The 15,808-nt window shown below is 41.6% G+C and overlaps 1 protein-coding gene across 8 annotated transcripts in view; it reads right to left on the bottom strand.

Moving 5' to 3' along the window:
• Nucleotides 1-1,452: 1,452 nt before the first annotated feature.
• tpm2 (tropomyosin 2 (beta)) overlaps nt 1,453-15,808 on the bottom strand; it is a 34,069-nt gene continuing 19,713 nt past the window's right edge. For 2 of the 8 annotated variants that reach the window (XM_020457871.2, XM_020457875.2), the window contains 5 exons: nt 14,327-14,397; nt 12,628-12,703; nt 10,934-10,996; nt 10,678-10,747; nt 1,453-3,307 (listed from right to left, as the gene is read on the bottom strand). In XM_020457871.2, coding sequence (XP_020313460.1) covers nt 3,225-3,307; nt 10,678-10,747; nt 10,934-10,996; nt 12,628-12,703; nt 14,327-14,397 — 363 coding nt within the window. In that variant the 3' untranslated portion in view covers nt 1,453-3,224. Of the gene's footprint in view, nt 3,308-6,669; nt 7,372-10,677; nt 10,748-10,933; nt 10,997-11,934; nt 12,011-12,627; nt 12,704-14,326; nt 14,398-15,808 lie in introns of those variants that run through there. The other 6 variants (XM_020457869.2, XM_020457873.2, XM_020457868.2 and 3 more) reach the window with 3 other exon arrangements.

Genomic DNA, 15,808 nt, shown 5'->3' with positions numbered 1-15,808 from the left:
TCCTTCAAGACTGTTGGAAAAGCACTCCAGGTGAAGCTGGTTGAGAGAATGCCAAGGGTGTGCAAAGCTGTCATTTAGGCAATGGGTGGCTACTTTGAAGAATCTAAAATGTTTTGATTTGTTTCACACTTTTTTGGTTACTACATGATTCCATGTGTTATTCCATCATTTTGATGTCTTCACTATTATTCTACAATGTAAAAATAAAGAAACCCTTGAATGGTACTGTAAGTCAATGGGGAGACATGTCAATGATTTAAGAGGGTTTTGATGATTTTAAATTGTTTTAATGTCCAGATCCATCTACACTTGTAATAATATCCAGACACCGTGTGGGCATGGTCAGGAAGATCTGATCACAATGAGTCTTTTAATCATCTTAAAAATGTGGGCACAATCAGAATGTGGACAAGATCAGAAGAAAGGACGCATTTTAGCACCAGGTATAAACAGGGCTTATGTCATACCATATGGGCAACTGGCAACCCTCTGAAGTCGGTTACAATGCAAAACCACAGTCAGGTCAAGATGACGCGTACGCAGATTAGTTTCCCGGAGATGGTTTCTAACAGTTTGTGCAGATATTCTTCGGTTGTGCAAACCCACAGTTTCATCAGCTGTCCGGTGGCTGGTCTCAGACAATCCCACAGGTGAAGGAGCCGGATGTGGAGGTCCTGGGCTGGCGTGGTTACACGTGGTCTGCGGTTGTGAGGCCAGATGGACGTACTGCCAAATTCTCTAAAATGACATGAGGTGGCTTATGGTAGAGAAATTAACATTAAATTCTCTGGTGGATATTCCTGCAGTCAGCATGCCAATTGCACACTCAAAACATGTGGCATTGTGTTGTGTAACAAAACTGAACATTTTAGAGTGGCCTTTTGTCCCCAGCACAAGGTGCACCTGTGTAATGACCATGCTGTTTAATTAGCTTCTTGATATGCCACACCTGTCAGGTGGATGGATTGTTTTGGCAACGGAGAAATGCTCACAAACAGGGATGTCAACATTTGTGAAGTAAGCCTTTTGTGAGAATTTTTGTGGGTGGGGTGATCTTTAAATTCAGCTCATGAAACATGGGACCAACACTTTACATGTTGCATATATATTTTTGTTCAGCGTCTGTGACAAAGGTTAAATGTACAACCTTGTTAGACATTTCTGCCATGATTGTTTGCACATCATGCTTTGGCAATATCATGGGTCAAACTTGATCTGAAGCTGCCATCCTGTTGCTGCGGAAACATGACAAAAGCAGGTACAACAAAACGTCAATGGGTCACTTCTACTAAATGGTAAAGTGGTAGCCAGCATCATTCAAAGAAACCAAAAAAAAGTTGTCTTGATCAGTTCACCATACCATTGTAAACAAACTAAAGTATAAGCATTATGAGACTTTATTGTACTGTAAAATCTGGTTTAAGGAAATACTAGAAGAAATGTACAAAACAATACATTTTGCTGGCCATTTTTTAATCATCTTAAGAGCTTATACAGTTGATTCATTGCATAGGATACATACATGAGTAATAAACCTTAATACAATTATTTTAATACCTCCAGAATATTGAATAATTCCCCCCAATTAAAACCTTCAGACCGATAAGCATTCTGACTAGTCTGAAGTATTGACACAGGTGCATTAAGATATTACATGAGCTGGAAATCAACCAAACAAGTTTACAGCTGTAGGGTAGTTCCACAAAATGAGTCCCTTTTGCATCCCTTTAATATCTGAAGTAGAAATGTTGCACCAATATTGGATTTTAAAAGCCTGCCATATTAAATGAAGTGCCATTTAATATAGACATGGACAATTCAATACATGAGTTTAAAAATAAATAAATATATCAATAAGAGTTAGTGCCAACATTCAGCATTTTGACATGTCCCTCTGCAATCGGACTTCTCAGATTTAACCTCAAAAGTAAATTTGGCTGTTTTGACAATGTCAAACTGAACTGAACTTTTGTTTTAATATGGCAAATATTTAATCCCCCCCCCCCCCCCCCCCCCAAAAAAAAATAAAAATAAAAATAAACATTTAACATCTAATAATCAAATCAGTGTAAAAGCAGGTGAGCTGGTTCTACTCTTTCTGGCCATTTTGTGTTGTTTTGTGGGGGGGAAACAATTGGGTTGAGCACAGGGCCAGCCCTGGTTGAGCAAGTAGTTACACTACTCAAAAAGAGACTCGTTTCGTGGAAGAACCATGTCACAGTTAAACCCGGCCAATTATTGAGAGGGTGTTTCAAAAATTAAGAGACGTTTCAGATTCTAACAACTATGGGCACTCTCAAAAATCTTTGTCAAGGAAAAAAAAAAAAGGCAAGTGATTAGAATACATGAGGTACCACATCATCATGATTAGAATACATGAGGTACCACATCATCATGATTAGAATACATGAGGTACCACATCATCATGATTAAAGACTACTTTCCAAACCCCCAAAAGGTCACTACAATAATTTTGAAAATTCAAAAATTTGTCAAAAGTATCCTGTGTCAAAATTAAATGTCCCCCATTGTATTTAGTTTGTATTACATTATTTGATACCTTTGCTAGTCATTTTGAACCATATAAACTAACCTTTAACAAACTGCTATCCTAAATAGTCCAAATATTAAAATGTGAACGCTAGTATTTTTCCCTGTTTGGGTCAGTTCTACTCCAATACTATACTCTATTAATTAAAACAATGAGTGGCACATCTTACCAAACAGTAAGTCAAGAATATGTTTACCATTTATTTGTTTTGAAGGTTTACAAAAACGTAATATTTTGGATTTAAAAAAATAAGAGTTTGAGATAAGAGCTTAAAGAGTAAAGCAAATGCAATTTCACTTCAAGGAGGCCTCAGAGGTCAGATTAAAAAAGAGATGTCAACTTTAAGACTTGAATCACATGCTAAATACAAACAGCAACCTCGATAGCATTCAACTCTATGCTGTTCTGCTGTTATACTGAACCATGTTAACTTCTGTAGCCAGCATGCGTTTGCCATTAACTAGCATGTGCGCAAGAGACCCTCATTAACTAAACGGAATGCCTTGTTCGTAAGCCTTTACTACTATTAAAGCCAAGTGAAGACTGTCCTGTTCCCAAAGGGGCAAGTCAACTAAAGGATTTGGTCAATGAGCATTATGAAAGCTTTGTGTTTTTTTCTTTTCGCCTGTGTTTTAGGCCTCTTGTTCATGGGCCCAGACAGACAGAGCTCTCTTTATAGATTGTTGAGCTCCAGGAGGGTTTGGTCCAGCGTTTGGTGCATGTCTAGGTTCTCTTCTTTAGCCGTAGCCAGTTTCTCTGATGACAGGAAAACAAAAGAACAGGTGAGCACCCCAACAAGCAATCTCTGTTGGCTCAGGAATAGGACAATGACATCAAAAAAAAAAATGAACAGTACTATCTAACAACGTGATTCAAAAGCATACTGTATTTTACACATTTATATACCAAGTGTGTTCGTGTAAAATTGCAGTAATACATTTGTGCCAGTTAAAACAGCGAAAGTGGTCACTAAAGAAGCACAGGTGGACAATACAAAACAGCTAGGCTGTTGAAAAGATCCATGTTATATATAATTGAAGCAAGAATTAAAAACTTTCCTGGACAGCCAATCTAGATGAAAACAAAAAAAACGAACATGAACTTTTGTTTTTAATTCTTCGTTCAGACGTCTTCTACATGTTGATGAGCTACCATAGCAAGTGCCTTCCCAGACCCAAGGAGAGGACAGTGCTCCTTGTGTGCACAGAATGTCAGGTGAGGTTTCAATTTCAGTGTGTACAAAGGAGCGTTTCCAGAGGACAGCAGATGCTTTCTGCTTGTCACACCACTCAATGGGCCAGGTGGTGAGGGAAGCTAAAACGTGAAGATACTTGGTGCAATGTGAAGATACTTGGTGCAATGTGAAGATACTTGGTGCAATGTGAAGATACTTGGTGCAATGTGAAGATACTTGGTGCAATGTGAAGATACTTGGTGCAATGTGAAGATACTTGGTGCAATGTGAAGATACTTGGTGCAATGAAAGTAATGCTAGCCAATACAAGGAGGCTAAAGATTTATATTTAGCCCAGCTAACTTGTGGAAAGTCATGAGGTAAATGTAGCACAACTTGGAATTAGCCAAGATCACTATAGCACACCATGCAAAATCGTGAAGTTACTTAGGGAATCTTAACAGGGGAAACACCCAAAGAAATCCATGTAAACAAATGGGTGTGGATATAATATGGGGTAACTTTTAGCGAAGTCAAGTGTAGAGAGACTTTAAACCCAGAAATGTAATACTGCACCCAGAGTGTATACTTAGTGTGTATAAGTACTATAATACTTAATGATAAAACAAAAATGTTTCATCACAGTAAACTACAAACTCTACATTCAAAGAAATACACGAGCCTGTGTAGTTTCAAGCCCGTGTGTGATGCTTAACAAAGTTTACATATCGTTGACTTTAGATAGATACATGTAAGAGAGTCTGAGCAATAGCAAAACATTTGTGAAATCAAAAAATGTATAACATTCACCAGATACGAGGCAGATTTCATGGCATGCATATATATATATATATATACACTTTTTTTTTTATCTATAGATGTCAGTCTACAGGCTTTAGAGTATATAGGCAGGACGGCATACAAACAATCTGAAGTTTTACAGAAACTGTCCTATATGCAAACTTAGGTATTTCTTTTGAATAAATAATCCTGTAAACCATTATTCCAGATAAATGCTAATTAAGCTTTGCAAACTTCAGGTGTGGGATGGTGTCCAGTCTAAAGCGCTCCATTCAACTCCCCCGTGTCTTAGCAGTGGAACTCTACAATGTGCAGCAAGTGAGTATCCTCAAGTTTGTGGAAAACTAACTTTCCTAATTCTGAAAAACTTGGAACCAAATTTCATACCAAAAAGGTTACATTATTTTTGTTGTTGTGTGTGTGTGTGGGGGGGGGGGGGAGATTACTGTACCTGTACCCTACCAGTACCCAAATTACACACACAACATTCCAAGTTTGGGGCAAATTTATTCACACTCAATTCCCTTGATGAATTTTAACCGATTTTCGATGTATTAAATGTTTGATATGATTGGTCAATTACCTGAATGTCATGTTTGCAAATGACTTCAATGTTATGACTTGAATTTTCATGAATTGACTCTACCCTTAATGACGGCATACTGAACAATGTACAACCAGTGCCTTCTAAAAGGGGGTATGAGAAATCGGTTCCAAGTTTACTCAGAGACAAGTGCATATTGGAAGAGTGGGATAGTGGAAGGAAGTTTGCCGAAGCTTCCGTCTCAGACTCAGCTGTTAAATTGGTTCAGAACAACCCTCAGTTCGTTACTGAGGATACGGTTGTTCTCCACCTCCTTGTGATAACGTTCTGTGGTGCCAGAAGAGTCAATGAAAGCCAGTGTGAAGATACAGAGAGAGAAAGAGGGAGAGAAAGAGGGAAGGGTTAAAAGGTCACAGGTTAGTGCAATAAAGGTCACAGGGCAATGAAAGACAAGGAAAAAAGAACTGCCGAAAGTTGCTTTTTTCCATCTGACAGAGGTAAAATCAGCACCTATAGCAATTACAGCTCACTTGACAATGCTTGAAATGTCTTGAAATGAACACAATCATTGCAAGACATTAAAAGGAAAGTTTGTTTCATTAGTCCATTGTTGACATAGTCCCAAAATGTTTCGCTTGTCAGCAATCAAGTTATGTAATTATCAAAATACAATGCAAAACACAGCGATGACTTCTGTACTCTGTACTAAAAAATTATATGAATTGATGATGAAAGTTATATAAATCTTAACTTGATTGCGGACAAGCAAAACATGGTTGGGACTCAATAATGGACTAATGAAACAAATACCAAAATGTTTGGGTGTAATTTTCCTTTAAGCAACTATAGCAGGAAGCAATACATATTCATATTGCTGGGGTCAGGGGATAAGAAAGGGAGGTAAAAGAGATACAGCAAATCCCTTTAAGATTCTCCAAAGTACTGAGCTGCAGGTTTCTTTAGACAGGATCATTCTCACTTTAAACTAAATATCCTGTTCCCTTAATCATTAAAGAGATTGGTTCAACTGGGAGTGGTTGGAAATCAGAGGGATTGTTCAGAACTGCACCTCTTTTGGTCAGATTTATTTTGATGCCTTGTGTCAGGGTTGGTCAGATTTAGTTTGATGCCTTGTGTCAGGGTTGGTCAGATTTATTTTGATGCCTTGTGTCAGGCTTGGTCAGATTTAGTTTGATGCCTTGCGTCAGGGTTGGTCAGAAAATTACAGAAATGTTAACATGGATATTAACATGGAATGTTAATACAGTGTGGTGGGAACAGTACTGAATTGAGATTCACTCACACCGATTCCCTTGTATCATAAAATAAGTAATTCACCGAATGACTTGTGTATCTCCATCATAACATTTTATGATTCAATTGAATATGAATCCTGAATATTTAAAATTCTCAATAAAAACAGTAGTCAGAAAATGTAGACTATATTAAATGTAGTTAATAAACACCATGTACCCCGAGTATAGTCAGGTATATTGGTATGGCAAATTGTGGATTCTAATCGTCGGCACCAACCTCCTAAACTTTATTAGGTGATTATGATGAGAAACCAAAAGGCTGATAATGACAGTAGAAAACAGGAGCGGTTTCAGGACATTTATTACAGAGAAAGGGAAAACAGGGGACAAGTATATATCTCAATACAGAAGACCAAACCTAACCCAGATCTTTGGAGAGGTATGGACACCGTGCCAGACAACACGACTGGGTGTGGGTTTTCCTATATACATCTATAGAAATGTAAGAGGATCACTGAACAATGCTGACACCTGACACAACAGTAGGGAGCGGAACTAAAAGGGGGAATGGGTTTGACGGGGGTAGGGGGGGGGGGGGGGGGCAATCTGCCTGGGGCCACATTTATATCCCTTGGTATTTTGAAATCGGCAAGTCTTGTAAACTTAGATACGACCACATTTTTTTCAAATTCGCCATACAAATTTCGTAACCAAGGGTATTGCGAGAGATCACAGTTCTGTCTGAAAAGTTGTGGAATGAAAAAAAGGACAGAAAGGAAGTGGAGGAAGTCTGAACCCCAGGGGTGCCAGATGAAGGTGGAGAGTGTCAGAGGAGGAGGAGGAGGATGTCTGAACCCCAGGGGTGCCAGATGAAGGTGGAGAGTGTCAGAGGAGGATGTCTGAACCCCAGGGGTGCCAGATGAAGGTGGAGTGTCAGAGGAGGAGGAAGAGTGAGGGAGTGTCTAGAGAGTAGTCATGTCGTTGAGAGCCAGGTCAAGCTCCTCACTGAGGGCTTTACCCTTCAGCTTCTGAGCGTACACCTCGTCTGGAGGGAGGGATGGACACAGAGGACAGAAAGATGGACAGACACACAAGATGGAAACAGAACAAGAAAAAAAGTTGAAGAAAAGAAAAGTCAGATAACTGAAATCTTAACTTCAAAAAGGATTATGCACATCTAAAGAAATTATAGTAAAATGCAAAATAACTTCCCCACCAAATTCCTTCAGCAGTAGCAATCTGACAATCAAATACTTTACAAAAATTCTAGATGTGTAAAAAATGAACCAAATTCCAAAAATGTTAGAATATTAATAAAGTTGTGTATCTTTAACACAGAATCAAAGTTAACACAACGCACTCTAGTTTTAAAAAAATCAACTAAAACTCATCCTTCAGGAAAAGACAAATCCACTCAAGGTTATCAGGGTCATGCAGCATCAAAAGCCATGTTCCAATTCAAATTCCTCAAACAAAACACCAGATAACACCAACTGAACAGCCATGCTCCACTTCAAACTAGGGATGTGCCAAATGGATTTCATTTTACATTTTTTTAAAATCTTAACATTTAAAATAAGTTTTACGTTAAAACGATATGAAACAATGCATAAAATTCCAGGTGAGTTTACAATGCAGCAACGGGTCTCACGGTGGTGTGTCTCTTTCCGATGGTTAAGCACCTGTACCACCATTACTGAGCATCAATTCCATCTGACAAAGTTCACATTTCCTTCTCATTTAACTTCTAGAATTATTGCCATACAGGACTTCACTGCTGTCACTTGCTTTTCTCTGATTGTTCCAACTGTTAACGACGATGACGTAGTGTTGGAGAGTCGACTCCAAAATAATTGATTCCTCGACTCCTTGCAAGTCGAGTGTCAAGATTAGATTCCAATAGGAATCAACTCCTAAGATTCAGTATTCTTGGAACGGACGAGATTGCTTAGTTGCCGTACTTCTGAGAACACAAAAACACTCGCATCTTTCATAGAGATGAGAGGAACGGAGAATGAGGGCCACAGTATTGGCCAGTCGGCCACCAGGCAGTTCGGCCACCAGACCAGTTCGGCCACCAGGCAGTTCGGCCACCAGGCAGTTCGGCCACCAGGCAGTTCGGCCACCAGGCAGTTCGGCCACCAGGCAGTTCGGCCACCAGGCAGTTCGGCCACCAGGCAGGTAGAACCGTGCACTAGGCCAGGGTTTCCCGCACTGTGTTATGGAGGCCACACCCCCCTGGGTGCACATTTTGTTTTTTGCCCTAGCACTACACAGCAAATTCAAATAACCACCATCATCATCATCAAGACTTGATTATTTGAATCAGCTGTGTAGTGCTAGGGCAAAACCAAAACGTGCACTCAGGGGGGGCCCCAGGACCAAGTTGGGGAAACCCTGCACTAGGCTTATCTATCGGCAATCAAAAGATGTCTCGCAATGGAATACTGTAAATCGTAATTTCTTGGCTTGCAATGTCTCGCAACTTCCAAGCAGGGCCTATCATCAATGAATAGGCTAGGATATGCTACACGCAACAGCCCGAAGACTGAACACACACTGGCATCATTAGCGACGAGATAGAGCAGGGGTGTAATCACTAGTCCAAACAGTAACTAAAACCAGAGTTTCTACTGGACAAGTAGGTCCATCACAGTTTTGTTTGCTTCTGTTTAAGAAACATTTTGCAACATAAATGGGTGTAATGAATTCGCCCCAGACAGGCCAGCTCGAGGGAGAGAGAGCTGAGGGGGAAGGCAGAAGAAAACAAACCATGGTGAGGATATCTCTTGGTAACTTGCCGTGCATGCCTCGCAAATTCACCAAAGTAGCCTAAAGTTCACTTCTTCCTCTGGTTCTCTTTAAATTCTACAACTTCCCCCAAGCTGAGATTCTAACTTTGGGAGGGGGGGGGGGGGTCCCAATTTTGTTTAAAAGTTAAGTCACATCAATAATTCAAACTCCTTGAATAACATACCAGATAACACCTACTGAACAGCCTTGTTCCACTTCAAACTCCTTGAACAACACACCAGATTACACCTATTCACACATGACATTTCCAAAGTCTGCCAAAACGCAACAAGACATTAAGCTATCCACAACAAGCCCATTCTCATAGCTAAATAACCACCAATTTGATTGAGCAACTGTGGATGAATCCGCAACACCCTTACGTAAATAAGAAATAAGGCAAAACCTTGGAAGAATCCAACTTGCTTGTAGTCCAAGTACTACAACTCAAATCTAACATTTCTTATAGGATCTAATCGATCACTCAAACTGATCAATATGAGATAAGGCAACACCAAGGGCTCCCGAGTGGCGCAGCGGTCTAAGGCATTGCATCTCAGTGCTAGAGGCATCACTACAGACCCTGGTTCGATTCCAGGCTGTATCACAACCGGCCGTGATTGGGAGTCCCATAGGGCGGCGCACAATTGGCCCAGCGTCGTCCGGGTTATGAGGCCGTCATTGTAAATAAGAATTTGTTCTTAACTGACTTGTCTAGTTAAATAAAGGTTAAATAATTATAATAACCAGACAGGATAAGCAATCGAAAGTGAAGCTGTGGCTCCACAATCAAACAGGCCAAACTCTGATCTTTTGCCCAATTATTGGCAAAGGAGCTGATCTGATTGGTCAAAAGACCGGCTACTGGAAAAAGTTCAGAATTATAGGCTGCCTGTGTAAACGCAGGCAGACTATTATTCTTCAGAGCTAAAGACTCAGAATCTACACATTTGTCTATCTGGCACAATCATACGGAATGCCCATCGTTGATTTCAACTGCAATCTGTTCTAATTAGATCCCTGGACAACAGAGCCAGGTTAATGGGGGTTAATCTACCAATTCATTGGTTAATCTATTAAACCCATATTTTTAAAAATCCATTCACATCGGCGCTCCTCTGTTTCTAAAGGTACTCAAAGTTGGAAGGTAAATTGTAAATGACTATCTACAATGCTGCTCGACTATTAAGAGTCTTTATTAATGGTTGAAACATACAGGTATGTTACCTAATGCTATAATACACTACTAACAAGTCATGCGAGGGTACCCAACAGGCTTCAGTGTTACAACTCATGGTTATAGGGGCAAACCTTTGTTAGTGAAACGTCTGTGACGCTATCACAAAGGAAACATAAGAGTGAGTCCAAATGGCGGCACCCCCCCATAGGGCGCTGGTCAAACGAAGTGCACTATACAGGGATTAGGGTGCCAAATTAGGGTGCCATTTGGGATTCAGGTAAAGTGAATGGGTCACTGAAAATGCAGTTAGTGACATCAGCTCCTGGGAACTCCAAGAGGTGTTAATGGTTGTGAATGAAAGGAGCGTTGAAAACATACCTTCCAAATCATCAATGGTTTTCTCCAGCTTAGCCACAGACCTCTCTGCAAACTCAGCACGGGTCTCAGCCTGGGGGTGGGGGGGGAGAAAGCATCTGAGCACAATGCTTTTCAAATACTTTTTTTCCAAGCACCAAATTACATACGTAATATCTTGGTTAACATTAGGTTGCATAAGAGTGGGAGGAAGATAAGAGGCTTTAAGATACCATTTGAACAACCATTCATGCTAAAATATTAGATATGGTGACCCTACCTCTTTAAGTTTGTCGGTAAGAACTTTGATTTCCTCTTCATATTTGTCCTCCTTTTGTGAGTACTAGAAGTGAAATAATGGAGATTCACATTAGCACAAGAGCTATGACGAGAGCTTCTCCTTAAACATTCACAACTTAAAACATGTGGCAGTATTCTAGTTGAAATATAGACAGTCAATATACATTTATGTATATATTCTATGACAACGTCTACAGTGTAGCATTCAATTAATAGCCTACTGTTCACATCCACTAAAGTAAACACTATTGGATAAAGATTCCATTAATGAAAATGAGGAGGGCTACAACAAGAGCTGAAAGGTTGGCTAGGGAGAGAAGACTAACGACACAAGAGCTGAAAGGTTGGCTAGGGAGAGAAGACTAACGACACATGAGCTGAAAGGTTGGCTAGGGAGGAGAGGAGACTGCAACACGAGAGCTGAAAGGTTGGCTAGGGAGAGAAGACTAACGACACAAGAGCTGAAAGGTTGGCTAGGGAGAGAAGACTAACGACACATGAGCTGAAAGGTTGGCTAGGGAGGAGAGGAGACTGCAACGCAAGAGCTGAAAGGTTGGCTAGGAAAACAAAGCTAAGAGGGCAAGCTAAAGTCTCAGCGTAGGCTTGTCATAATGCAAGCGGGTCCTAAGAACAAACCATCAAACTCTCCTCAATCATAATCTTCTGTATTTTACACCCATCTAACGTAATGCCTGGACTACAGTTCAATTCCTACACTTTTTAAAATCAATGTTATGGATTTAAAAAAGTATATAGATAACTTTATAGATGCTGCACTGCTTGAGAGTATGGCTTGTGTGTAACTATTTAATTTGACACTATGCTGTATTCTGTGCATATGACAAATAAACATGGATTATAGCTAGATATCCTACACTAAGACAGTGTGTTGAGGGGCATCTGTGTGCGTTTTATCCAGCTGGACTATCCTGCATCGTATCTGACCTTCGGGCCCAGCTTACTTCCCCTCTCCTACAGTACCTTCTCAGCCTGGGCCTCCAGAGACTTCAAGTTGTTGGTGACATTTTTCAACTCTTCCTCAAGATCACCAGATTTACTGTGCAACAGCAGGAGGGAGGGAGGAAAATGAGGGAAAAGAAAGGAGAGAGAGAGAGCATTTTGAGAGGGAGGAGAGGACATGACCAAGGAGACCCTGGTCTGGATACTCCAACCCAGTGCCTATTAGGGAGAGTGCGTTGGCTAGAGAATAAAACCTACCTGAAGGGGTTAATGACACACTTACCTGAAGGGGTTAATGTCACCTACCCATCAGATGGAAGGGTTAAATCAGGATCCTTGATGGATAATATCTAACAGATAAAATCATATGCTCTAAGTATAGGAAATATACAAACACATGTATAAAATCCATACTTGTATAATCTGTATGCCTCAATCTCAAGTATCACATCAAGGATCCCATTGGCTTCAGGTTGAAGATATGGCGAGGGACAGTATGGCTTGTAGGACATTGGTCCTTTTGTGCCACAGCAATACTGTCACGTCAACCACCAGGGGAGGCCTCCATGGAGCACAGCTGCGAGGCAGAGAGGCTTGGAGGGATGCGTCAAGGGCATAAGCCAGAGGAGCGGAGGAGAGGAGAAAGGAAGCAGGTAGTAAAGCAGTTTGGAACCGGGACGTTTGTCCTGGTATGGGGGGGGGGGCAGACAGTACCTCATCCTCTCCGCACATCATGGACTTCAAATTCTGGTCCATGAGTCTAAGCTCTTCCTCCAGCTCCCTGACTCGACTGGGTTAGTCCACAGTCAGGTAGGTAGGGGTGTAGGAAGTGGGGGCAGGAGGGGTCAGGGAACCCACACACACAAGGTGATCCCAGGTGGAGGGGTGTTGGTGGTGTTGGATTCAGGCATGCATGACATAAAACACAGGGGAGAGAACACACACATCCAGGTGCCTGTTGTGGTTAGTGTATCCCATCGTCTCGTCTCCCACATGGGTTAGTTTCCCACATATTCTTTTTGATTTTTTTACCCTTAATTTCTCCCCAATTGTTTAGTAGCTACTATCTTGTCTCATCGCTACAACTCCCGTACGGGCTCGGGAGAGACGAAGGTTGAAAGTCATGCATCCTCCGATACACAACCCAACCAAGCCGCACTGCTTCTTAACACATCGCGCATCCAACCCGGAAGCCAGCCGCACCAATGTGTTGGAGGAAACACTGTGCACCTGGCAACCTTGGTTAGCGTGCACTGCGCCCGGCCCGCCACAGGAGTTGCTGGTGCGCGATGAGACAAGGATATCCCTACTGGCCAAACCCTCCCTAACCCGGACGACGCTATGCCAATTGTGCGTCGCCCCACGGACCTCCCGGTCGCGGCTGGTTACGACAGAGCCTGGGTGCGAACCCAGAGTTTCTGGTGGCACAGCTGGTGCTGCAGTACAGCACCCGGGAGGCTACATTGACCATATTATTGACCAAATTGGAAGCCCAATTTATTCTGAGTTAGGGCATATAACATTTATATGTGAAAACTACTTCTAAGATGAGTACTTTAAGATTTTCCAAACTCAAAACTTTTCCTGGTTTAAAATCACTTGCCCTGCTCGTGTTTTAAGTCCACAATGTAAGGGGGGTTTAATGGTTATGGACCAATGTAGTCCCGCGGACCAAACAAAATTAGAAGAAAAATAATCATTAAAGGTTAAAGGGACGGCCACTGGTCTCTCTGTTGTTAAGCCAATCGAAATCAATACACCCACGGAGGTCATTAGCTTGTTTCAGTTGCCATCCAATCATGGGTAATTTTATTAACAGGAAGGTGGGTCCAAGCAACAAGTCAAATTAATATTAACCATTTTTCAGGAGAGGCCTCATCATCAATGTATATTTCAAAATGCATTAGATGGTTAGGTGCGAAACGCCTTGATAAAAATATATGCATTCATTCCCAAATGTGCTCAAGTAAATAAGTGATGGGGCTAGTAAAGTCTACTGATGAACCATCAACATGTCATTCACATTAAAACACCACATTTGCCTAAACAACCACATTTCAATGGAACTGAAATACGAGGAAGTTTTTAAGTGCGATGTCCAGCACTGCGTTTTGATTCGCCACCCTTCTCCCAAAGCGTACACTTGATTGGATGAACTTTAAAAAGGTGAAAACTCACTCCAGCCAATGCTTACATCAATCATTTGCTGTTAAATCCCTGACGGGAAGTGTGCAAGTTCACACTTCTAGAAAAGGGTGGAGAATAGGGACTAAGACATGGATATTGGCACCCTATTCCCTATATAGTGCACTACTTTTGACCAGAGCCCTATGGGACCGGGTCAAAAGTAGTGCCCTATAATAAGGGAATACGGTGCCATTTGTGTGTCAGCAATGAAGGAGGGTAAACTTACGCCTCAGCCACCTCAGCACGCTCCTCAGAGCGCTCAAGGTCACCCTCAAGGATCACCAGCTTACGGGCCACCTGTAGTCATACAAAACACACATTAAAGTACACAGGCCAAACACTTCCAATAACTTCCAACACACACAAAACTATTCCCATGCAACATCTGAACAGAGATGGTGGCACGAAAAACGTGCAGAAACAGACCTTCAAGCTGGCAAAACACATCAAACTAAATTCTGTATTGACCAGTGCATTCAATAGTCAAAAACAAAATGAAGAGGGAGGGAAAAAACCCAAGAGATTTCATTTAAGAATGTAAGAGAAATCAAATAATGTAATAAAAAGATCTTACGATGAGGGGCGGTAGCGGTGGGTTAAAAAAAGAGCAAAAGAAATCAGAGATAAAATGCCTATAACCCCCATAGGATGAACCAACATACCGTAGTCCTATAACCCCCATAGGATGAACCAACATACCGTAGTCCTATAAACCCCATAGGATGAACCAACATACCGTAGTCCTATAACCCCCATAGGATGAACCAACATACCGTAGGCCTATAACCCCCATAGGATGAACCAACATACCGTAGTCCTATAACCCCCATAGGATGAACCAACATACCGTAGTCCTATAACCCCCATAGGATGAACCAACATACCGTAGGCCTATAACCCCCATAGGATGAACCAACATACCGTAGTCCTATAACCCCCATAGGATGAACCAACATACCGTAGTCCTATAACCCCCATAGGATGAACCAACATACCGTAGTCCTATAACCCCCATAGGATGAACCAACATACCGTAGGCCTATAACCCCCATAGGATGAACCAACATACCGTAGTCCTATAACCCCCATAGGATGAACCAACATACCGTAGTCCTATAACCCCCATAGGATGAACCAACATACCGTAGGCCTATAACCCCCATAGGATGAACCAACATACCGTAGTCCTATAACCCCCATAGGATGAACCAACATACCGTAGTCCTATAACCCCCATAGGATGAACCAACATACCATAGTCCTATAACCCCCAAAGGATGAACCAACATACCATAGTCCTATAACCCCCATAGGATGAACCAACATACCATAGTCCTATAACCCCCATAGGATGAACCAACATACCATAGTCCTATAACCCCCATAGGATGAACCAACATACCGTAGGCCTATAACCCCCATAGGATGAACCAACATACCGTAGGCCTATAACCCCCATAGGATGAACCAACATACCGTAGTCCTATAACCCCCATAGGATGAACCAACATACCGTAGTCCTATAACCCCCATAGGATGAACCAACATACCGTAGTCCTATAACCCCCATAGGATGAACCAACATACCGTAGTCCTATAACCCCCATAGGATGAACCAACATACCGTAGTCCTATAACCCCCATAGGATGAACCAACATACCGTAGTCCTATAACCCCCATAGGATGAACCAACATACCGTAGTCCTA

This window comes from Oncorhynchus kisutch, linkage group LG23, assembly GCF_002021735.2.
Source record: "Oncorhynchus kisutch isolate 150728-3 linkage group LG23, Okis_V2, whole genome shotgun sequence".
Lineage (NCBI taxonomy): Eukaryota > Metazoa > Chordata > Actinopteri > Salmoniformes > Salmonidae > Oncorhynchus > Oncorhynchus kisutch.
This window is presented reverse-complemented; position numbering and strand designations above follow the sequence as displayed.